Source organism: Prunus mume, linkage group LG1, assembly GCF_029339155.1.
Source record: "Prunus mume cultivar Tortuosa linkage group LG1, ASM2933915v1, whole genome shotgun sequence".
NCBI classification, from domain to species: domain Eukaryota; kingdom Viridiplantae; phylum Streptophyta; class Magnoliopsida; order Rosales; family Rosaceae; genus Prunus; species Prunus mume.
This window is the reverse complement of record NC_142698.1, coordinates 15,204,360-15,229,126: the sequence shown is the minus strand read 5'-3', so window position 1 is coordinate 15,229,126 and position 24,767 is coordinate 15,204,360. Positions and strand designations below refer to the sequence as shown.

The 24,767-nt window shown below is 37.9% G+C and overlaps 6 protein-coding genes across 6 annotated transcripts; 2 read left to right on the top strand and 4 right to left on the bottom strand.

The window, feature by feature from the left end:
* Positions 1-58: 58 nt before the first annotated feature.
* ATERDJ3A (DNAJ heat shock N-terminal domain-containing protein) lies at positions 59-4,533 on the bottom strand. The gene is made up of 7 exons (XM_008245128.3): positions 4,289-4,533; positions 3,847-3,902; positions 2,786-2,859; positions 2,102-2,634; positions 1,668-2,009; positions 962-1,309; positions 59-670 (listed from the first exon to the last, which is right to left on the bottom strand). Exons 1-7 carry the CDS (start codon positions 4,373-4,375, stop codon positions 386-388), a joined length of 1,725 nt encoding a protein of 574 aa, XP_008243350.2. The 5' UTR covers positions 4,376-4,533; the 3' UTR covers positions 59-385.
* A 919-nt stretch (positions 4,534-5,452) lies between these two features.
* On the bottom strand, positions 5,453-9,852 carry LOC103341592 (metallopeptidase M24 family protein). Its single transcript, XM_008245140.3, has 10 exons — positions 9,646-9,852; positions 9,401-9,528; positions 9,198-9,282; positions 8,907-9,056; positions 8,628-8,781; positions 6,430-6,645; positions 6,202-6,338; positions 6,017-6,108; positions 5,760-5,939; positions 5,453-5,641 (listed from the first exon to the last, which is right to left on the bottom strand). Exons 2-10 carry the CDS (start codon positions 9,489-9,491, stop codon positions 5,559-5,561), a joined length of 1,188 nt encoding a protein of 395 aa, XP_008243362.1. The 5' UTR covers positions 9,492-9,528; positions 9,646-9,852; the 3' UTR covers positions 5,453-5,558.
* A 1,402-nt stretch (positions 9,853-11,254) lies between these two features.
* On the bottom strand, positions 11,255-13,191 carry MSFC1 (Mitochondrial substrate carrier family protein). Its single transcript, XM_008245152.3, is given in 3 exon segments — positions 11,255-12,015; positions 12,624-12,946; positions 12,949-13,191. Coding segments are annotated over 3 exon segments (954 nt in total). The 5' UTR covers positions 13,040-13,191; the 3' UTR covers positions 11,255-11,475.
* A 919-nt stretch (positions 13,192-14,110) lies between these two features.
* Positions 14,111-14,876, top strand: LOC103341613 (late embryogenesis abundant protein EMB564-like). The gene is made up of 2 exons (XM_008245163.2): positions 14,111-14,337; positions 14,427-14,876. The coding sequence occupies exons 1-2, from the start codon at positions 14,211-14,213 to the stop codon at positions 14,600-14,602; spliced, it is 303 nt and encodes a 100-aa protein (XP_008243385.2). The 5' UTR covers positions 14,111-14,210; the 3' UTR covers positions 14,603-14,876.
* A 736-nt stretch (positions 14,877-15,612) lies between these two features.
* Positions 15,613-17,636, bottom strand: LOC103341624 (F-box/kelch-repeat protein At3g23880-like). The gene is made up of 2 exons (XM_008245172.3): positions 17,403-17,636; positions 15,613-17,168 (listed from the first exon to the last, which is right to left on the bottom strand). Exon 2 carries the CDS (start codon positions 17,088-17,090, stop codon positions 15,789-15,791), a length of 1,302 nt encoding a protein of 433 aa, XP_008243394.2. The 5' UTR covers positions 17,091-17,168; positions 17,403-17,636; the 3' UTR covers positions 15,613-15,788.
* A 4,431-nt stretch (positions 17,637-22,067) lies between these two features.
* On the top strand, positions 22,068-24,599 carry EM1 (Stress induced protein). Its single transcript, XM_008245186.3, has 2 exons — positions 22,068-24,072; positions 24,185-24,599. The coding sequence occupies exons 1-2, from the start codon at positions 23,940-23,942 to the stop codon at positions 24,409-24,411; spliced, it is 360 nt and encodes a 119-aa protein (XP_008243408.2). The 5' UTR covers positions 22,068-23,939; the 3' UTR covers positions 24,412-24,599.
* Positions 24,600-24,767: the final 168 nt, after the last annotated feature.

Genomic DNA, 24,767 nt, shown 5'->3' with positions numbered 1-24,767 from the left:
ATCAATCCCCACGCTGCAGATCGCAAATAAATGAAAATCAGCAAGACGCGGATCAGTATTTGATAAAACGAGAACTTGAATTTCAAACTTCATCAGCTTCTCATTTTCATATATATTTTGGTCATCAATTTTACACCGAGTAAAAGAACAAATAAATTACACGGGTCATACAACCAAATGTATGAGACAGACTTCTACTATGGCATTACAAAAAGAACCACTTATGTAGGGTTCAAGCCCACTTTTCCAAGATGACGACGGATGCTCCTCGACAGATCCTCCTTAGTTCTAGTCTAAATTTGTGTTATGTTTTCTGTACTTAAATAGTGAAGCTATGTACAAATAAGCCAGAAACTACCTGGCCCAAACTTTGTCACCATAGCTTTCATTTGAGGACGGGTTTCTGCCGAGTCTTGGTAAAACGTATGTCCCCATTAAGAACGGAGCCAATGAACCCCTCTACTTCTTCTGTAGTCATGTCACCCTCAAATGCTGCGAACGTCCCCCTCCGAGGTTTATAGGCAACCAAGACCTTATCCAACGATTTAAATCCTGCTTTGTCAAATGCATTTAAGAATGATGCCTTCTTGGAGGCATCCAAGAGAGTGTAGGAAATGGAATCCCTTCCATCGGCTGAATTCTGTTGCCTTGATAGTGATTTCTGAGAGAGCTTAAAGCAAACATCATGAAGCAAATTACTATATAAAAAAAAAGTAATTTCCATAAAAAGATCATGGTCAGGTGATTTGGGTAACAATAGCCAGTCAAGCAGATACTTTAGGGACTACATTTGAATCCTTAACCAATACTTCTGGTTTATAAATTTAGCAGGTCACATGGGTTGAGGCTGCTAGTCAGACAAAGTTTGACATTCAATTTTTTAGACAAAGTTCATCATTTTCATGTGAAGAAACAGATATTTTGGATAATAGTGCCTCAATACAAGAGAAAGTATACTCACCGTGTTCAAAATTGATTCCAACTTCTTTCTTTCTTTGGAAGACCTGAATGCACCAATGATGCAAACTGGAGTTTTCTCACCACAAAGAGCATCAAAATTAGACTCTGTCAGTAGGGGTATTTGCTTCTCCCCAGTCGGTGACTTCTTGGCCTGACTTGAAGCTGCCTTCTTGCTCTTTTTCTCAAAACCTTCTAGTAAAGCACTAAGCTCATTAATTGCCGACTTCATATCTTTGATGGTAATGCCTGCTTTTAGGACATGCTTCTCCCCGTTTGAAAGCCAACCAACTATAGCTGGAAGTGCATCAACTCCTAGCTTCTTCACTCTTGGATCAGAAACTTCATGGACCTGAATTTTAATAATAAGTTGTCATTTTTATAATTGAGAAACAAAAAAAAATTAAGATGAATGCAAACAACCAAAGCACATTTTCCCTGAAAAGCAAAAGTATATGATTCACTTTGTCATGGAAGTATCGGGATCATCATTGCACCCTACCCTTCTGTTAAGCATATACATTGCCTCATTCTTTCTAACATATTTTTAGGACGGATGTCAGGAAATTGTTACAGTGAAAAGGCTTCTGATTCCTTCAAGAAGTCAGTTAAAGCAATTCCATAGCCAAAGACACTAGATTCATCTTATATTGACAAGACTCAGAAAAGGAAAATTGAGTAAATTAATTCAACAAATAATCACCACATACCTCTGCATCATAGAAAAGGAAGTGATTGTGATGCAATCCACTGAGGACACGCCAGATAACAGGTGTATCTTTCTTGGTGGAAAGAAGCACGACACTAGGCAATTTATGGACTGTGAAAGTGGAAGACTCAAAATGTTTCAAGTCAACCCGTTTTGAAAACCTTGGAAGATGATCTTGGCAAAACATTTTTAAAGGTTTTGCAGCCCAATCACCATCATACTCAACCAAAGAACCCCTTTCACTCACTTTGTAAGAATAAACAAATACCCTGGGCATTCTGCGGGGATATATGCTGAGGTCCTTACAGAGAGATGGTTCTGTCTCACAGTTTATGTTTCCAATCTGACAAAAGAAAAGGAGAGAATGAGCATATGTGGCGATCAATGGCAGATCAGATGGTAGGGAGTAGGGACCGAATAAGAATCTGCACATACCTTTAAAGCTCCCTGCAGTGAACTGGCAACTTCCTTTATGATAGATTCAACATGTTGATGCCCCTTCAATGATGGTGTGTAAGATAACAAGAGCCAAGTCATCCCTTGGTCAACTATTTCTTTTTTATACACCTGTGAACTGATGGCACTAATGCTCACTGGGGAACTCCTAGACCCAGGTTGAGACCCTGGCTGAGACCCAGCTGAACCACTGAAACCACCAAACTGACCCCCACCTCCAGGTTTTCCCCCAAAAAGGGTCGAGAAAATGTCGTCCATGCCAAAACCAAATGAACTTGGACCACTGGGACCTCCAAAAGAAAAGGAGAATGACTTGGAACCTCCCTGCCCACCCATGCTCTGCCAGTCACTTGGTCTGTAGGTAAACTGGTTTTTTCCTGGTCCACCATTTGTGAAGTAAGTATATGCACCATGATCTCCAGAAGAACCAGCTCCAAATCCAGGACTGCCCTTCTCATCTCCATACGTGTCATAATTTTTCCTCTTCTCTTCATCTGATAAAATGTCATATGCTAATGAACAAGAAGAAACAAATCGACATTAAGTACAAACTTATGAGGAAGTGGCCACTACAGCAGGATAGGTATATATGAATTTTAAAAAATCCAACCAAAAAGGCAAAAGGAAAGGAAGCATAGACTGAAGAGAAGTCAGAGGTTATACCATTGTTTATCTCAGAAAACTTTGCTTGAGCTCCTTTGTTCTTATTCTTGTCCGGGTGATATTGAAGAGAAAGCCTACAGGGAATTATTCAAATGAGCTTGAGTAAAGTAAAAAGCATGTGACACAACGTGTCTGAACACAAATGCATGTTACATGTATCTTTCTGTATTTCTTTGTTGTGTTATAAGCATTTGCATTATGAATGCACAAGCACAACACAAACACTCACACAATGAGAAACTTTTAGAGAGCCAATTATATATCCCAGAACAGAAGATAAGCAAAATTATCCTAAAGCAAAAGAAGAAACATTACTACTCTTTTTTAGAGAAAATAAAGAAACATTAACTTAAATATTGGTCAAAGAACACCAAATTTTTTATTTAATGCATCATGAAACATACATTAGTCTCATAGTAACAAATATGACAAAAGAAAGCAATGAACTGCTTATTCTGGCAACTACAATGTTGTAAAGAAACTCTAACTTAAATATTAAGAACACCAACCTTTTTATTTAATGTATCATGAAACATACATTAGTCTCATAGTAACAAATATGACAAAAGAAAGCAATGAACTGCTTATTCTGGCAACTACAATGTTGTAAAGACACACATATTTGAGATATTTAAACTATCATCCTACAACAACAGCTCAACACAGTTGCACAAGCACTAACTGTCATTGCCCAACACCCCCACTAAGGTGCACTTAATGTTAAGGGACCATAGTGACAGATTTAGGCCTGTGAAAACTTATAGTTTGGCACTTGCGCCAGCCCCAACACGACCCAAACCAATAAGAACACTTTGCACAGACTATGACCATCCTAATTGATGTATACATATCATAAATGAGCTTAGAGGTCACATTAAGTGTCAATACTTTCAATGCCTAGATAATTACCATCACCAAGAAAAAAAAAATTTCATTCCCAGTGATCAGCACAAAATAAAGCACATTATGATCTCGCTTTGCATAAATTCATCTACAAAATCCTAGCCAAGTAATTGCATTTAGAGGGCACAAAACTATTATCAATGGTTATTGGAACACACTTGTGGAAAGCTTTCTGAATTTCACGTTGGCTTGCATTCCGCTCGACTCCAAGGACCTGATAAGAATTTGAAACCATTTCTAATAAATTAGTAAATAAGTATAGAACTAATGATTTATCGGTTCTTTCTTTTTAAAAAAAGTCGTTAAATTCAGTTCCTTTTGTTTATCTCAATTGTTGATTGCATTCTGATAACGGCCACAGCAGCATAATACACTAAAATTTGAACCTTTTTCATTACCAATTTTGTCAAATTTTCTTTTCTTTTCAATCTCAAAACCAAGCACATGAAAAGAAAAAAAAATCTTTAGAACGTGATTCGATCATAGAACTACATATTCAAAATCAAAACCGCTCTATTTACATTCAATTCATTCACATTGAACTGGAATAAGAGGAAAAATTAGAGGAAGGGAATGAAGGAAAAGCAATGAGAACAATACCTTGTAAGGGTCTATGGTTGTTGCTTCCATGGTTAAGAAGAAGAGCAACGCCGACAAGAAGATCCACAACACTAACCGGTTCCCCATATTCGAATACGAAATTTACACTCAGATTTTTTCAAGATTTGTTAGGGATGTTTTCTTTTTCCTGGTTTTCCCGTACGAAAGCTGTGTGTACGTTTTAGACGCAACTGAGAGAGGGAGGAGATTGAAATTGAGGGCTTATAAAGGAATTCGAGGGATCTAAACAAATCCAGATGCTTCGCGTTTTTAAGGCCGTTAGGTACACGTGGCGTGATGACGTGTTCCCACGCAAACTGACCAATAGTATTTCAGAGTTCTTGATTGTGTAAGGGAACGCACCGCCATCACGCGCTTTGCTTCTTTACGCTCTGCGTGCTTGAGGTGATTATTCAGCATAGATGAACGCCATAAGAGCCGTAGGATCTTAGCGGTCGGATTTCACTCAGCCATTGGATTCAAGAACACATGCCGATGCTAAGTTTATCAAATCTTGAGCAGCGTAAAGCTGATATCTGTCTATATTCTTATGCACAATGTTATAGAAATTTCACTTCAATCACATTTTGATATTATTTGAAGAGTGGTGATTTCCCCACTCCAATTTTATCCACTTACACTCTATTTTATAACTAAAAAAGAAATGTAAGTAGATAAAATTAGAGTGAAGAAATTATTACCCTATTGGAATCAGATTCAGAATTTAAAAATTATAATCTACTCTCCTTTCTATTGGTTGACAGAGCGAGAATATAAAACCTATTTGTGTTGCTTCAAACTCTAATCCACAAATTGAGTTAGGTCAACTGTGTCATCCTTGCATCCGAATTCGACCTCCATCTCCATCCACGGCAATACCAAACCATAAAATAAAATAAACCAAACCCACAAATTCTCTTTTGCCGATATCAGTAGCATTTTGATGAAATATTGAAAGAAAAAAAGGAAGAGGTTGTAAAACCAAGAAAGATTCATAAAAACAATTCGGTTCGAAATTTTGGTTGATATATTGACAGCCTCAACTCAATTGTCTATGTTAGGTTTTTATATAAATTAAAATATAATGTTAATCGACAACAAAATTCGATGAGATACACAAGTAAACAGCAAGAACTGGAATTTGAAAAGTAGAGAAAACCCAGCTGGAATCAAAGTCTGAACACTATATTAAATTAATATCCAACCAGATACAATGTGGGGAGAGAAAATAACCAAAATTGAAATCTGATCGCTAACAAGAAACAAGGGCTCATGCTTGAGACTCAGCACCATTTGTTGTCGCATCCATTGGTTCGGCTTCTGTAGACTCCTCAGCTTTGTCACTCTTCTTACCTACAATGTGCAAATACATCAGGATTCCTTCTCCCAACAATCAAACCTAAAAGTTCTTCATAACATTGATAAATCCACAAACAAAGACATTATTTGCTCAAAATTTTCTCTTGCTTACCCTTTTTCTTTTTGCCGCCACCTTTCTTCTTGGTCTTTGTCCCCAAAGCCAACCAGGCTTTGATTTCAGGATCATCTATTTGTTTAGTGGGCTGCAGCTCCTGTAAAGGATGAGATGTAATCCGATCTGATCCATTTGGCATCAGCAAGACAGTGAACTTGATATGGGCAACCAAATCACCTGCAAAACAATTTAGAATCAGGGTCACAGAAGAATTGAAATTTCCCAAAAGCCAGTCCCAGTAGGAAGATTGTTACCAGGTTTCTCGTGAAGAACAGGATATGGCTGCAGAAGCTCGTGGTTGACGCATTCAAGTAAACCCAGCCTAGCCCTTTTCTCTTCCAAAGCTCTGATGACAAGACAGTACAGTTTTTTTAAGAGAAACAAAAGAAACTGAAGAACCAGTGACAATAATGTAGAAAATAACATTATTTTAACAAACCTAGCAGTGAATGGCATGATGGGAAACTTCTCCCTTATTTCACTGAAAATAAACCTAGAAGCTTTCATCTTCAGGTGATAGTTCTTGTCAACAGCTCTCTTATAGACAGTCGTCTGCTTCTCATCCAACAGCTTAGGCTGCAAATTGACATAAAATGTGTTGATGGAAAATCAGATAACGTAGCATAACAATGGTGGTTGGGCTGGCTGATCGTGACTTCTTCATTACCTTTCCTTCACCTGTGCTTGTGACAATATCAATTGAATAAACTTCGTTCTCCTCAAATTCTGCCTCATCAACTCTTGTATCTGGATTGGATGCGCTTAATATGACCTTATTCCCATCGATCACAAACTGCTTCAACTGATGGCTAAGAACACCTTCAACAATTTTGCAGTCATAAGCTGCAGCAACCTTTTGGATCGCCTCTGTTACATCTTTATTCTGCAGCCAGAAAAAGAAATGAAAAAATGAAATAAATACAGAAGAAAATTTCAGTACAAGAATAGAATTCATGTGCACATGTTCAAATCTATTTTCATATATAGCAAAAAGCAAGCATTATGCATTGTTACATACAAAGATCTCCATCAATTATGTAGGCTAATTTGAATGATGATCGCACAGACAACAAATAAATCTGTACTAGGCACCAAATGTAGCCAGTTAGTCTAGGCAACAGGGAAAAAGAGGAAATCAATAAGGTACCAATTACCTCGGCAAAGTTGCCTACAACTACAGATTACTCAATTAGGCCTCTTTTTCCTTTCTTATGACAATGCACAAGTAAGAGAGCAAAGCACTTGATGTTGGCTAATTTGAATGATGATTGCAGACAACAAATATATCTGCACTAGGCACCAAATGTAGCCAGTTCATCTACGCAACAAGGAAAGGAGGAAAACCAAATAGGATATCGATCACCTCGGCAAAGTTGCATACTAGAAGACAACCACATTACAAGAAACACTGAAGAGTTCACAGAAACATAATAAATAACATAAATGAACACACTTAAAAATCAACCCCTAAATAATTTCACTATCCTATCAGAGTAACTATGACAAAAAGCCTCATTTGGATGTTGGTCCATAGCGTTTGGCAAGTTTCATCATATAGAAGTATGGAACACAATAAATAGTTTAAAGATAAACCAATGTCTTTTACTGATGCAGTAACAAGGGAAAAGTAACCAACTGATGGAGAACAAATTGCAACATTTGAGTAAAAATTACTAAAAGGGCTTCCATATGTGTCTTACTTCCAATCGCTGACAAGAAAGCACATGACAATCCATGGTCATTCATTGGATGAAGAGAGATGGAAAGGTTCAAAAGAATAAATGGAATGAAAGAAACACAATCATCCATCAGTGTAACTATGACAAAAAGCTTAATTGGATTCAATCCATAGCCAGTGATAGCTTATCATCATCTAGAGAGATCATGTTAATTGAAGAGACATCCCACACAAAAAAAGTATGAACTAGACCTTGTTGATTGTTCCTATATAATAAATAATAACACAGCAGAAAGACTAGTTATACAAAAAATCTAATCCATGAAAAGAAATTAAAACAAACTCCCAGCTAGCTAAAGACACGCAAGCCTAACAAGAATAGTATATTCTAGCGGAATGCAACAATGTCGGCCTAGAGAGGACATTAGGATGAACAAAATAAGTGTACACCCACATCAGCTCATCCACAGCCAAGCATAATATAGGCAACAGGGAAAAAGAGGAAACCAATAAATCATAGATTTCCTCGGCAAAGTTGCCTTCAAAACTTGATGTTCGATAGAATGACATATTATATCATTGTGCAATTATTTCTTCCAACATGGGTTGGAACAGTGAGTGCAGATTATTCTAGCAGACATCAGCATCAGAACAGCTTGACAATTCAAGCTTGACATCAGCATCGGAAACATGTGGCCTTCCAACACAGAGAACAAGAGGGGTAAAAAGATATGAGAAAGAAAGATAGCATTTTAAAACAGGCTCAGGTGGACTTCCCAAGTCGACGAAAGGGCTTTCTTCTGTTTCAATGGAACAACTCCACCATTGTACCAAGATTCACTCTCAATTCAATAATGTACATTTCCCCTTCAGTGTAACTATGACAAAAAGCTTCATTTGGATGTAAGTCCATAGCTTATACTAACATCTCATCATCAGGGGATGCAATGTGCATAAAACACGTATTCCAAGTTTAAAAATCAAACAGAAAAGCAAATGCAGATTCAAAGTATAACATGAAAATAGAAGAATATGCGACAAGTCTTGAGTTATGCTAAGAAATGCAAGGGGGCTACTTGATTACACATGAAATCCAATTCTAGACCCCTAAAACAAAACAATGCAACCATTCAGAATCCTTTTTTTCAACATTAAAAAAAAGTATAATAATTAGCAAACAAAATTACCTTTTTTCCTGGCCTTACAAGCCTTAAGGCAACTTCAGCAGCAGTATTAGCAGCTGCAATAACGTCAGCAGCCTTTCCTGTAACAGGCCCTGCTTGAAGAGCATGAGTATGTGCAACTATGGCAATGAACCCGTCAATATGACAACCCAAATCACTGCGGGAGAAGAAAAAACCATCAATATATTCCTACTTACAAGCTTACATTCAGTTCATATAACATTTAGCTATCTTTCAAAAACAGCAGAAGTAATAAAAAGAAACTTATGAGACAAAACTTACATCTTCAGAATATCTCCTTCTTCCAACACTGTCTCGTCACTGGCAAGCGGCGAGAAATGGCATACAGTGTTGTTCACAGAAATGCAAGTTGGAAAGGCAACACCTCGTTCAATCTTCTTCTTCACATTTTTGTACATATTACCAGTTTGCCTAAATAAATATAAAAAACAACACGACCCATAAATCATCGCATTAAAGGGACAAATCAACACAGCCGTAAGTAATAAATTCTAATTAAAATAAACAAATTTTCAATGCCAACGAGAAAAAATTAATTCATGGGATACTTACTCTCTGATGTATGAATCACCTTTCTCACAAAGGTCCACAATCTTAGCTTTCGGTTTGCATTCGGATATTACCAACTGCAGAGCCTCTGCAAATATTTCCCAAATGTAATTAATATGGTCAGCCATAAAAGCATATAAAATTCAAAAGTGTAATATGTATGTATTTGCGACTGTTATAGATGAGAGAAAAAACGAGAAAATTACTGTTAACAATCTCAGCGGCACTCTTGTATTTGGTGACTACTTCAGGAGAGCTGAGATCCAACTCCTTCTCCTCCCTCTCATCGTCCGACATCGTTTCGGGACCTTGTAAATTCTCCGACTTCTAAAACCTAAAAATCGAGAACCAAGAATTTAATCAGAGAAACGCAAAAAACAAGCGTCTAAATGTGCTGCAGATGAGCACAAGCAATACGAAAACACAATTTGAGTAGCTATTAATCGCAGACCTGATTGGAAGAAAATTTGAGGTGATGAGCAGAGTGCGGAGCTCTGAGTTAGGTGTTTGGGGTTAGGGTTTATAAACAGAGAAATGGACGAATTTGTACCGAAAGGAAGGTGGTGGCTTACTAGAGAGCTAGGGTTTCAACGTGCGGCTGCGTTTGTTTATATAGGATTTTGCGTTACTGCTTACGGTAGGGTTTTTATTTTGTCTTGCTTATTTTTTAATTACTTCACTTTCTTACATTCTTTTTTTTTTTCTTTTTGCCAAGTAGTAATTCATGTGGCCGCTAGTGTATTTTCCCTCCGGTGGGAGCGTGGTGAGGTGCAGCGACTTGTAGTACATTGGAATTCCTCGCTCTGGTGTGCTTGTACCTTGATTCTTTCTTTCCTTTTTTACCTCTTTTTGTCTACTTGGACTGGGGCCTCGGGCCCAATTTATTTTCCCATTCTAGAAAATATAAATAAATAAAAACTTGGGCTTGAACTTAACATGCCAAACTCAGACCCAAAAAAAACTTATCATGCCAAACTAAAACCGAACCAAACAGACTGGATTCGGTTTGTTTCATCCATGACTATAGTTAAAAGCGAACATAATTGATCCATTAAAAAGTACTCGGCCGCAGGTTTGGTGTGAAACCTATTAGAACCGGATTGGATTGTGGCCTTCGGCCACCCCTAATATTCTGCATAATTTGTTCCAGAAACCATGAGGGGCTTTGTAATAGATCATAAAGTAAGACAGCAACCATGGGCTAGGCCGAGGAGTTGGCCCAACCATTATGTGCAATGGGATTATAGGGCCTAAAATGCTTTTCACTCCCTTGATACAAACATGAACAAAATAAGATGACTTATTATCACAAAACGTCCCTAAGGTTTATGAAACTATCATATTGCATCCTTTTTTTTTTTGTCTCTATAGGTCCTCAAGATTAGTATGTGCAATCACAAATAGTCCCTGCTATTAGGTTCTATCAAAACCTTCGTTAGTTTGCTAACGTGGCATATATATATATATATATCACAAAACATTCCTGAGGTTCACACACTTATCACAAATAGTCCTTACAAAATTTTTTTTAATTTTTTCATTTAAAATTCATAAGATTTTGGATTTTCTTTTTAAAATTATTTATGAATGAAAAAACCTTTTATAAAAGGATTTTAATCTTGAGGACCATTTATGAATCCTAAACCCTTAGTTTTTTTCATTTTTAAATTTTATGATTTTTTTTTTAAACTTCATTAGTTTGTTGATGTGGCATATATATGGAGCCCACATCTACAATAATATAATGTCACACATATTTAAAATTCATAAAATTTTAAAAAGAAAACAAAAAATTTATGTATTTTAAATTTTAAAAATTTATGTATTTTAAATTTTAAAAATTTAAAAATTTGTATGGACCATTTGTAATAGGTGCGTGAACCTCCATTTGTGATCACACATACTAACCTTGAGAACCACAAATGACATAAAAAAAACATTAAGAATGCAATCTAATAGTTTCGTAAACCTTAGGGACGTTTTGTGATAATAAGCCAAATAGGATTGACATAGAGAGCACAAAAATTGTAATTCCATTGACACATTCTCACACTCGGATCGAAAACAACATGGAATTTATTTCTGTAAGATGAGAAGTTGCCTATTCTCCCACCTAAACTTCAAAAATATTGATACCGTCCAAAAAAGCCGATGTTCATTCAGAGAATCAAAAGAAACTCGAAGAAGAAACGCTAACTGTTAAGAATGAAGATGATTTGAGGATCGTATGCTCTCAATGGACTAGAAAACCAGAACAAGCAAACCAATGAAATGATGATACCTACAAAGGTGCACTCGGAAGATATCGTCTCTCATACAATCCTATTACTTGGTCAGCCACCGTCCACATAATGGCCTGCCCAGGTGGTATCCGCATGAGCCGAGGCAGCAGCCCTTTCCACAAGGCAAGAAGCCCTTCCTCTGCATATATTGTCCTGATAGCATGGATCATGCCTTTGTATTTCATCTGGCCATCCACACCTCGGCTCTGAGCCATCAGTCTTGTTTTCACAACATCAAAGGGACCCGTGCAAACGGGACCTGCTGTGCCTGCTAGGAAACCCGATATCATAGACTGCCATGGCAGCAGGACCCTCCCATCTCCTTCATGTTTCTTCCACAAGAGAACGTCAAAGGCATTTTTGGCTGTAAACATGGCAGCCTGATTCGTCCCATTGCGCATAACAGTTGGAGCAGCCCCTGACCAGAGCCCAAGGATACCTTCCTCCCGGATGATCATACGAGCACAGTGAATAGGACCCTTATACTTTAGAAGATCATGACTCAATCCCTTCTGTTGCTGCAGTCTAATTTTCACCACCTGCACCAATAAAATTCCAAGTCAACTTCTTAAGTCTTCCCATTATTCATGAAGACAATGCTCACAATGAACATGTATAATTTTTTTATTGTATTCAATGAACAGATCAGCAACTTAAACTTAAAGTAACTTAACCAGCTAACCACGACAGCTGCAAACTAAGTTTAAGTAATCCAACTTGCAGAAGAATTTAAGCAATCCCAGATTGATGCTTACAGTTCATACATGTTCAACTTCAAACCAATGCTTACAAACAATGAAGAGAATGACTTTAATAAGTGTAATGAGCAATTCAAAAGCTAAGCTGGTTCCTCAATAAACAAAATGATTTACTATCTTCCCTGAATCTTCTTATCAGTCATCAAAATTTCGAAGTAATTACTGAGACCCTAAATGCCCAGCTTCTAAATTATTTAAATTCTCTGTTAATGAACTGAGTTAAGCCACAATTGCCAGAGCATAGAGAAATCCACAAATGAAAATTTTAAGCTTTTCTAGAATTATCAACTGAAACCCACGACACAAATCCAACCCACATTCAAATAACCATAGAATTCCCAAAAAAAAAAATCATTTGCAATTGAAAACTTGAAAACAAATGCACTAACCTCAAAAGGCGTAACGATAACAAGAGCTTCAAGAACTCCAGCTCCAAACCCAGAAATGAGCCGCCCGTGATTGCTGACCTTCCCAGTCTCAGCGTCCTTGAACGCGCCCTGAAGCACCGCATTGGAGCCCATCCGAAGCGCATACTTCAAGGTCAGGTGAGTGGCAAAGGGGGTCAAGCCCTTCCAGAGAGCGCGAACACCTTCGGTGCGCGAAACCGTGGAGCCGCAGTGGATAATTCCCTTGTAGGCGCCGGTCCGGTCCAGCTGGAGCCGGGTCTTGATGACGTCGATGGGCTGCAGACACGTAGCCTCCACGATTCCCCGAGCGAACCGGACAAGGCCTTGACGTACGGCGGGATGGGCCTCTTGGTTGGACTCGCCGTCGAATTGGGGCTTTCATTTTGGTTTTCTTTCATGGTTTTGTGACACTGAATCTCTCTGTGGGAAATGAAAACAGGGTTTTGTTGAGAAGAAGAAGAGGAAGAAGAGAAATTCGTCTCTCTCTTCTGTTCTCGTCTTCTCCTTTCTCATTCGTTGTGGAGGTGACTGCCCTCTTCTACTTTGTTCGTTAATAAAGAATTAAGCAGCCATAAGGGGTAATTAATTAGTGGTAAGTACGGTGCGTTTTGTTTTGCTGTCATAAGCATGTGTTTTATGCTTAAACAAACAACAAATGGTGACGATGAAATGAGAATCTTTAGTTGGAGACGCCGTGACTCGGGATTTGTCGCAGCAAATTCAGGTGGCCTCGTGTTTTGGATCTGATGGGCCGCCGGCTTTGGTGGTAGGTTCCACACAAGCGGGCTTTTTAAGCACAAAATGCCCCTTCAAACTTGGGCTATAATTGTTGGCCAGTCCCTCAATGAGAAACATGATGGTTACAATTGTCTCAAGGCCATTTGAGGCCCACTTATATGGTCCACTAAAGTTTCAGACTTTAGATGTGGTACCGTACGACTCAGGAGCTTCTATAATGAAAGGTTATGTTGAGAGACTGACTGGATTTGTAGCTCAATTGATTAAGAATTATTACCGGCTCTCGTGTCGCATACATGTTCAATTCAGTTGTTTTTATGATATAAAGAAATTACTGAATTTAAACATTTTTATTGACCAGATGACTTAATATTTCTTCATTAAAATCATCATTATCATTATACAAAGTCAAATAAACTTGTGTCCAACGAACTTCACCACAATGATCATGCCATTAGAGAAAACATTATTTGGTACCAATTTAAGGTAGACATTGTCCATATTTGGTTTCCTCCTCATACATTGATGATTCAGTGAGTCACCATAAAGCAATGGACTCGTGTCATTCTTACTGCATGTCAAACACAATTTTCACATACTGAAAACAACTGCGTGTCGACACAGCATGGCTCTAGAGCTCCCCATCAGCCGCGTTTACCCCATTACGTGTCACCTCCTCCTCCTCCTTGCCTCCACCATCACCTAATATATAAACACCCCATTTCCCTCCATTTCCAACTCACCATAAAGAAAAAGAGATTTCAGTTAACTTGACGTACTTTGAGTTTGTAGAGTTTGTGAAAAGGAAGAAGAGTTTTTAGTTGAAAAGAGATGGCATCAGAAAAAATGGATCCACAGAAAAGAAGGGAGCTGGATGAGAAGGCAAGGAAGGGAGAGGTGGTCATCCCTGGTGGAACTGGTGGCAAGAGCCTTGAGGCTCAGGAGCACCTTGCTGAAGGTTTAATATATATAATCTCTCTCTCTTTTGTGTCTCTCTCTCTTGAGTGAACTAATATGTGATGATATGTATGTGTATATGATCGATAGGAAGGAGCCGTGGAGGGCAGACAAGGAAGAATGAGATAGGGCATGAGGGGTACCATGAGATGGGGAAGAAGGGTGGACTGAGCACAACTGACAAGTCCGGAGGAGAGCGTGCTGCGGAGGAAGGAATCCCACTTGACGAGTCCAAGTACAAAACTAACGGTCGTTCTAATGAGTGACTTTGAAGAGCTCCAGCTTCCAGGGCCTCGTTGACTTTACCATGACTTTGGTTTTTGGTGTTTCTAGCTACTACGTGTGTGTGTAAAATAAAGTTGTAGTAGGGATGATGGTGTGATTTTTATCTCTAGCTAGCTGGTGTGTTTTTGTTTGACGCCCTTATGTAATCCTTTTGTTTTTTAGTCTGTAAAGTTGGGGTGAGCTTCAGTGTTCTCTGCTTTTGTATTCTAGATCTCCATATGATACTTAATAGTGCATCCCATCCTTGCTCTTGAATCTAATTTCTACCTTGAAATCATTATAATATCAGTTTTATGCGTGAGCAAATGATGAAGAGGAACGCCACATCTTTTGTGATAAAACTTTGAGGATTTCACTCCAATGAGAGGCGCACTTGAAGCTAACTTGTAACAAGTCCCAAATCTCAAGCTTCATTTATGCCTCATCTTGTGCAAAGGGATGCTAAAATTGTGTACAACCTATTTGCAGGAACAACAGCATCGGGACGACCTATTCCTCGTCATCTTCTTTTTTGTAAAGGCTTGCCTATGTGTGTTGTTCTCATGATCAATAATAGTCTCAAACTTCCACGGGGGAAGTAGTTGGGCAAAGTTGTCGAACCTCGTTAATGTTGTGTTAGGATAGGTGAAAATTTCGATCCAGTTTTGATGTAAGGAAACGACAACTTGGCTTATCTAAAAGAAGAAAGAAAGTTACAATTAAGGGCGGAATCAGAGATTTTCCAGACTGGGTTATATAAATAGCAAGGGCAGTGGTCAGTCATAGTTACATGTCTTCATGGACCGGTATTCTTCAGAAGAGTTTTTACAAGCAAAATAAAAAAGGGGATATCATTGGTATGGCGTTATGGCACTTCAATCTTTAGGACACCTGGGATCTATCCATGTTTCCAGGGAAGCTAGCTAATGCTGTTATCTTTATAAGATGGCGATGGCTATCTTTAGTTTTCTATCTCAAATATGTTTTTCTTCCACTTCTCTCAGACTACCAATGAAGAACGAAGCATGCACTCTTTATTTCAAATAATACTACAATAGACAAAATTTACAAAGAAAAGAAGAGAAAAAGAAAAGGCAACCATGAACATAGATAATTAATCCAAAGAACCAGAACAGTAAGAAGGAATGAAGCCAGGATAATGCTAATTCGAACCAATATCCAACCTATCTAGTATGAGATAGCATCGGGTCGATCGAGTAAGACAATGCTCTCAACAAAATAATCCATGAAGCAGTAGAGGCTTGTCCTGGGGCAGTACCCATCAATTCGAAAATCATCACATTGTTTGCTGTTAGGGTCTACCAATTCATAACGCTTGTCATCCGAGGAATACGCAAGCACAACTTGGCCACTCTTTCTGAAACTAAGTGGCCTGAGCACATTTTGTTGTGTAGATATAGTGAATAATTTAGACCAGGATTCTGCAACACCATAGTCTTTCATCACCCACAAGTACAAATGAACACCACCAGGAAACTTCGTATTTTGATGTTTCTCAAAAAAGGCAAGGCAGTCCCCGTATCTTGAAGCATAGCAAACATTTTTTACCACGGGAGCTTCGCGTGTCCACCTCTTAGTCCTCCTTCTCAAAGCTGATTTGGGCATCAGGATCTTGCCAAATAATTCAGTGGACAAATCAAAGGACACAATGAACTTGTCGTCCCCCGCTGTCTGAATCCAATGCAGAGCACCGTTAACAAGAGCATCGGGTTTATCATTACTAGTAAAGTTTCCAGGCGAGAAGTTTGCAGGAACAACAGCATTACGAAGCCTCTTCCAGCAGCCCCTGGCTAAGGAAAAAATCTCAACTGCACGGGACAAGCGGGAAGGCTTATAATAACTAACACTTCTGAAAACCTTGTAGTCATTGGTAAGCGGATCATAGCCAAATGCGTGGCTTTCAGACCCCATGAAAGTAACACCAGGGGGAGGCAAAACAACAAACTTTCTAATACTGGGGTTCCAAATTAATGTCGCAATGTCACCTTCCTGGAGGCATACCAGCCCGTTACAAGTCCCTAACACCTTGACCTTGCAGTTTCTGTTACCCATTTGTGTTGTTTGATTATTGTCTTCTTGACGTCCACTAATTTCATTGTAAGCTACGAATGGATCTGTAAGCTTGGAGTACTCACTGAATGAAGGGCATCGATCCCAATGCAACGAGTAAAATCTTTTTCTCTCTTCCCTGTTGGAAAACTGTAGCAGCAAGAGATAAGCGTCGTCATTTTGGTTGAGGTGTGTATGGATGAAGGCAGAGCTTTGGATTAGAGACCTCCATGACTTGCACACTGCGGTGCATTTGAGTAGATATTTGATGGGCAACAACAGCAGGATGTCGTGAATGATTTCTTCAGGAATATTAACGCTGTTGTCCGTCGGCATTGCTTGCCTACATGTAAATCTAATTCTCATTCTTTTCTTGGGTCTGATATCTTCCGTAACGTTATGGCAGTGGTCCGCCGGCATTGCTGCAGTACATCTAATTTTTCTTTTTTCGGGTGTATTTTTTCAGGAACCTTGTCCGCTGCGATTGCTTCCATTGCCCTGATTAACAATATCTGATATAAGTTTTGTTTTTGCTCTAATTTAATATGGGGTGGGGAGAATATATAGACGTTTCCACCGACCCCTCTAGAAATCCGATTCAACAAAGGAAACATAGCAATAAATAAAGACTAACAAAAAATAAAATATAAACCTGATTCCGTCAGGAAATCTAGGATCCAAAGCTATGGATTTGGGATTTAAGATCAAGCAAGCAAAAAAAAAGAGATAAACCTGATTCCTTCAGGAACTCTGAGAACACTTCCATCCATCTGATTCCCAATCCTGCTATCTTTTTGCTCCAATCGAAGAAACAAAAATAAGGATTTGGGATTATATACCGATGTCCCGACTAGGGCTGGGCTCGGGTTGATGAGAGAGAGGTAGAGAGAGAAATGGGAGAGAGGAAGAGAGCGAGATAAATCAGGTAGAGAAGACAGGAGAAACGGCGCATCAACAATTTTAAGTATTGTGAATTGATTATGTAGTTTGTCCAATTAAAAATAACAACAAAAAAGGGTACTAAATAGAAGTTGAAATAAAATAAAAATCATTCACTTGTACAAAAATACTTTGGTGGACCAAGAAGTTGAAATGTTTTGAACAAAAAAAAAATTCAATTTAGTACCCAAAGTCTATGGAATTCGATTTGGGGAATAAGTTTCGATTTGGGGGGTCTCTGGAATAACTTCGATTTGGGGAATAAGTTTTTTAAAAAATTAACGAGCACCACGGATATGAGATGCCAAAAATGCCCTTAAATAATTGTCTAGCTACACCCAACGTAGGCAGATAATGATTTTCTAACGTTATTGATATCGGAGGGGAAAAATTATAGGGTTTTTGGAAATTTAAGTATGTACTCGTAAATGTCTCTAAAGTTGAGTATGAACTTGAATTGAATTGAATTTATTTTTTTTGTTCAAAATATTTCAACTTCTAGGTCCACCAAGTATTTTATTTTATTTTATTTTATTTTTGTACAAACGGCCTTTCAATTCGATGATCTCACCAAAAGGAGAAAAAGGCCCTCTCCAACGTATCATTTTCGATGGCCCAGGCGAGCCCTCCGACGAAGCTTAGAATGATGAGGTTGAACAAAAACTGAGGTGGAAGAATAAAAACTGAAGATGAAGATAAGAAACTGGAGGTCGTGAAATGAGTTATGATATGGCGTTGATTAGAATTCCAATTTTATGTTAAAAGGGTAATAAAAGTATTTCATCTTAATAATTAAATTTAAAAATATACAGCTGTTGATTTTTGGGTTTATTTTGAGTGTGTTTATATACATTAAATAGTATAGGGTATTTTTATAGTTTTATATCTAGGAATAGGTATTTAACTAATTTTATAATTTATCATATCCTAATTACTGAAGTTTTTCTCGAGTTAAACCTAATTTTTATTTTTTCCGATATACATTGCCATGTGTAGTGATTCTGTAAGAAAGTCACGACACAATCAAATTATTTCTTTCCAATCACAAAGTCCCAAAACACTCTGTGACAAAATAATAAACCAAAAAACGACAGACAGATCAATTTTAGAAATTTGGTGGGCCTAAGGCCCAAACTATAGGATTCTATCTGGGCCCTCAGCAACCTAATAAGGCCATTTGACTGTTATATTGAGAACTTCTCTCCCAATTGGGGCTCATCATTTTACTTGTGCGAATATTTCACCTCGATTTGATTCAGAATTTCGAAATTTGTTTGCCTTCGTTTCCCTGGCAAGGCAAAACCCTCCTCATTCTTCAATTTCCATAAACAATCACTGTACGGTACTCTCTCTCTCTCTCTCTCTCTCTCTCTCTCTCTGTTGGTCCTACATAGATTGTGATAGAAATTTACCGGTATCTCAATCATATAGTAAAATCAAGATTTGGAGCTTTCCCCTGGTTTCCCTAATTGCAGAGTTCCATGGATTATTAGGGTTCTTGTAAGAAATATTTTTTTATGAGATTGGTTCAATCAAGAAATAGTTTTTTCTTTTTTATTTTCTGAAGTACTCCTGCTTCAAGATATGGGTTTTGATTTTCTTCTTCTTTGATTTTCTTTTGTTGATTTCATAGGTTATCAGAAGGAGCTATTAACAATGAGTGATTCAGGTGTGGTATGGTATATATATATATGGGGCCAGTTTCTTACGGTGGTGCGCATGCTCTGGTGGGTGATGGGATTGGTTTTCCAAAGTCGATCAATTTTTTCGCACCAAGGTAATTTTCCTTCATGCCCCTAGGAAATCAAAAGCTCTTAACTTTTCCTTAAAGATGAGATAATAATTTTATGGCCTTATACGTCTATAGGATTCTACCTAACAACCCAATCAAACAGTTCGAATAAAATATTTGGGGCATAAAAAACTCTTAAAAGTTTTAGTGTGAGCTCAGTTTTCTTCTTCTTTGATTTTCTTTTGTAATTATAAACTAACATTACAGGGTATCAAAAAATCATAACTTTTCTATAGGATTCTACCTAGCAACCCTATGTCAAACAGTTTTCTGAGCATTACTAGAATTGTTTCCCATTAGATAATATATGAGACGTATTATTATATGTAACGCAATTTCAAGAAACTTATGAGGAACTTTCAGGATTAATAGGACTCTAGTGTACCTTTTTAGTGAGCTCAGTTTTCTTGAATTGTTTCTGGATGATGCAAATTTTCACAAATCACTACACAATGCACATTATGAAATTAGTTCGAATAAAATATTTGGTATGTATTTTTCAAGCATGTTTATGCTTCTGCTGGTTTTCTGGTATAACCACTTGGAACTGTCTTAATGCCAATTAAAACCTGATTCCTTAATTTGTGACTGTGACTTGCTTCTTTCAGCACCAACTACACACATGCAGCCTGCCTGAACTTAGCTGTAGAACGATTGTACGATGAAATGATTACTTATTTCTCAATTTCAAGAAACTTACGAGGAACTTTCAAGATCAATAATAGGACTCTCTAGTGTACCCTTTTGGTCAGCTCAGTTTTCTTGAATTGTTTCTAGATGATGCAAATTTTCACAAATCACTACAAAATGCACATTATGAAATTAGTTCCAATAAAATATTTGGTCTGTATTCTTCAAGCATATTTATGCTTCTGCTGGTTATTTCTGATAGTTTTTGGTATAACGAACTTGTAACTGTCTTGATGCTAATTAAAACTTGATTCCTTAATTTTGTGACTGTGGCTTGCTTCTTCAGCACCAACTACACACATGCAGCCTGCCTGAACTTAGCTGTAGAACGATTGTACTATGAAATGATTACTTTTTTCTCATAGATGACAGTAACCCTTTAATGTCTTCTTTTCTCTCACCCAGGACCTTACAGGCAGATCAAGACCCTACGGCTTTAATTCCTGTCTATCTCATGAGCGGGCAAGCTGGTGACTTAATTGGTGATGTAGATCGCCATTTGCTGCTGAATTACCATCAGCTCAAGTATGAGCTGAAGGTGATTGCTTTTGATGGGGACATCACTGGCCGGTTCTACGTTCTATTCAAAATGGTCAGAGAATGGTCAGAGAAACTTCCAGATGGAACTCAGGCTTGCCTCCGCAATTTTATTCACCGACCACTAAAGGAAATGACCGTTGAGGGAATCTATTTGGGAAAGCGCTGGTCAGCAAACTATTCATTTGATATTTAAGTGTTGTAAATTCTTTATGAGAAAAACTAATTTAAAAGTCTTATCAGTGACATAGATGAACCTAGCGCAGATCAACACGAGCAATTGTTGGATGATGATTTAGAACCAGAGGACAATTATCTAGATCCATATGATGATGAGTCAGATCCAATTGATGGATGGTTTGACGATGATCAAAGAGTCGACCATGAACTCTCAAGGTTAGCATTGATTTAAAACGTAAGGTTAGAATCTCTTTCACCATCTTTGTATAGCTTTCTATAATAACCCGGGAACCTTGCTCGAGCCACACAAAAATGGATTTGTAATGTGAGACTTTCAAAGGTAGTGGAAGTGCGCCTAAAGACCCAACTCAATAGTCTTCGTACAAGATTATTCAGTCTCGGTATCAATAAGTCAACTCTAATCTCATCTTGTACGAAGACTATTGGGTTGGGTCTTTAGGCTCACTTCCACTACCTTTGAAAGTCTCACGTTACAAATCCATTTTTGTGTGGCTCCAGCAAGGTTCCCGGGTTATTATAGAAAGCTATACAAAGATGGTGATAGAGATTCTAACCTTGCGTTTTAAATCAATGCTAACCTTGAGAGTTCATGGTCGACTCTTTGATCATCGTCAAACCATCCATCAACTGGATTTGGCTCATCATCATATGGATTTGGATAATCATCCTCTGGTTCTAAATCATCGTCCAACACTTGCTGTGTTGATCTGGGCTAGGTTCATCTATGTCACTGGTAAGACTTTTAAATTAGTTTCTAAAGAACTTACAACACTTAAATATCAAATGAAAATAACTTTTTTCTGTTTTCTACAAGTACACATGAACTTGTTTTCATTTTATGCTCTTAGTGTTTTTGGTCCACGAATGTGTTTTTGCATCATTTTTGTTCTCTGAAAATGAAAACAACCCCTTAAAACGGGGCCTTATCTTCCTCACAATTTGAGACATATGCAAAAATAATTTATCAAAAGCACAAAAAGAAAAGTTTTTGTACGCATGTCACACTGTTATTGGTAAGAACTCCTATTTACATATGTCAGGATCATTTTTGATAAAATATCGTCACACTCGGTGTACGGTCTCTCTCTCTTTATTTGTTGGGGTCCTACATAGATTGTGATACAAAATGTAGTGGGTATCTGAATCATATAGTATAATCAAGATCACGAGCTTTCCTTTGGTTAGGCAGTTGCAGAGTTCCGTGGATTCTTGTAAGAAATTTTGGTTTCATCAATTTTGGTGATTTGATAGAAAAAAAAGTGGTTTGTGAGTATAGCCAATCGGTCTTTGTTAAGTAGTTGTTTCTTATTGTTTTGTTCCTCATCAATGGAAAACAAAACCTAGTACTCGGGAAGTACATAAAATTCCTCATATATCTCCACGCGGCGTGAGTCTGTCGGTCTTTCCACAAAACGGTTAAAACAAACCAAAAAAATGCAGAGTAATTGTTGTATCATGTAGTCGTTGCACAACTTAGATTAGAGGGATACAATGTTGCAGACTTCTTAGTTTATTTGACCCAAAAAAAAAAAACACAAGTGAGCATATAAATTAGGGTTTTCCTATATAATTAAAATATAAAATTACACTGATCTTAACTTTCCTTAGTTACTAGTCTAAAAGCCCATTCAATTCTAATTATAAATGGAAAGTTAACACTCATCTTAAAGTTCATCTCAGAGCCATCCTAAAAGAAAGGAGAGAATTTATCAAAAATAGCCAAAACTTGATTCATAATTTCAAAAATGTCAGTTTTTATAAAAAATTTCAAATATAGCAGAAAACTAATCTAAATAGACACAAATGCCATCAAATTAAAACCCACATAAATCTGTAAAAAAAACCTTGCTAAATAAAACTTTGGAATATTTCCTTCAAACACTTTTCCAATCACCCTCTCTATTTCTTTTTCATTTATTTTTTCTTTCTTCTTCCGTTTGTCTCCAGCATCACTCCCTCTCTTTTTCTTTCTTCTTCTCTCCATCTCTCTTTCCCTTTTCTTCTTCTTCCGTCTACTTGTCTATTTTCTTCTTCTTCTCATCTTCTTCTCTCCAATTTGTCTCCAAATAAAATGTATGTATTTATTTGGCAAAAAAAGAGAGTATTTAGAACCAAAAATTCAGAAAATGATTGAATCAATGCACAAGTATAATTTCCTCCTCTCACTAAAAAATGAAACAGAAAAATTACAAAACTTAATGGATACCAAATAAAGCTTAGACACATCCAAGTTAGTCGAAGGTCCATATTGATGAACTAATAACATCAACATGTGATTACATCTTCTGCTACACATATGTCAGAATCATCATATTACCAGACTCAATAATTTTCCAAGCCTATCTGCACTAACCTTTGATGTAGGCTCAAAGTGAATTGACGATATTAAATCATAGCACTTTGGATAGGGCTCAAGAGTTAAGTCAGCAAAACCAGAATTGAAATTTTATAAATATAGATGAAGAATAAACAAAGAAACGAAGAAGAAATTGAACGAAGAACTAAGGAAGAACTGCACTCACCGTTTGACTATGGCAGCAATACGTTTGCGAATGAACCCTACATACAAAGATTCCCAATCTAATAGGGTTTTCTTTTTTAGGTTTATGTGGGTTTTAAATTTGAGGATATTTGTGTCTATTTAAGTGAGTTTTCTGCTATATTTGAAATTTTTTACAAAAACTGTCATTTTTGAAATTAGGAGTCAAGTTTTGGCTATTTTTGATAAATTCTCAAGAAAGGATCATCTCGAATCTCTTGGCAACCGTGCGATTGCACTGGAGCCTGAGTATGAGCTGGGACAAGAAAATAACAGAAAAGAAAGAAACAAGGCAGAGAATTAGTGATGACCATGAAGCTATGGACTCGCGTCCTTCTCACTGCATCTTCACTGGCGAAAGCACCTGCGTGTCATCACAGCATAGTTCAACAGCTCTTACGTGTCACCTCCTCCTTCTCTCAGCCTCCTCACTCACTTTCCAAGCCTCCCTCTATATAAGCACCCCATTTCCCTCCAATTCAACTCCGCATATTATATTAGCAGAGATTTCATTTCAACTTCCAATATATAGTAAGTTCAGAGTTTGTGAGAAAGACGAAGTTCATAGGAGATGGCATCAGAGCAGGAAAGAAGTGACCTAAGCAAAAGAAAAGAACTAGACGAGAAGGCAAGGCAGGGAGAGGTTGTTGTCCCTGGTGGAACTGGTGGCAAGAGCCTCGAGGCTCAAGAGCACCTTGCTGAAGGTAAACTAAAACCACTCTTTCCATGGCTTTTGTTTTGTGTAATTGTTTCGCGGGTCTTAGTGTAATTCCACATTATTAACCTGGCTAATTCTGTACTTTTGTGGTGGTGAAGGGCGGAGCCGCGGAGGGCAGACACGGAGGGAGCAGGTGGGTCAGGAAGGGTACCAGGAGTTGGGGCAGCGTGGCGGCGAGACTAGGAAGGAGCAGATAGGCCAGGAAGGGTACCGTGAGATGGGGAAAAAAGGAGGGCTCAGCACCAAGGGCAAGTCTGGAGGAGAGCGTGCTGCTGAGGAAGGCATCCCCATTGATGAGTCCAAGTACAAAACCAAGAGCCGCTGATATGATCATTATTGACTTTCCAAGCTCAAGGCCTCTCACTTTGGTTTTTTTTTTTTTTTTTGCGTCTAGTGTTTTTGTTCTAACTAGAGTTGTAGGATTGTTTCTACTGTCTTTGTATTTCCTAGTTGGTTGGAGTTTTCTTACTTGTTGCCCAAGTATGTTGTCAGGATAGAGTCTGAACTAAGAAGGGGCCTTAACTGTATCACTGTATCACTGTATCACTGACCAGGTCTCAATGGTACTTCTAATTACTAGGGTTCAGATTGCTATAATAATCCTAATTGCTAGGGTTTCGAAAGGTCCAACTACAATCTCATAGCTTAAGTTCAACAATCTAGTTCTTATGTTCAAGCGAG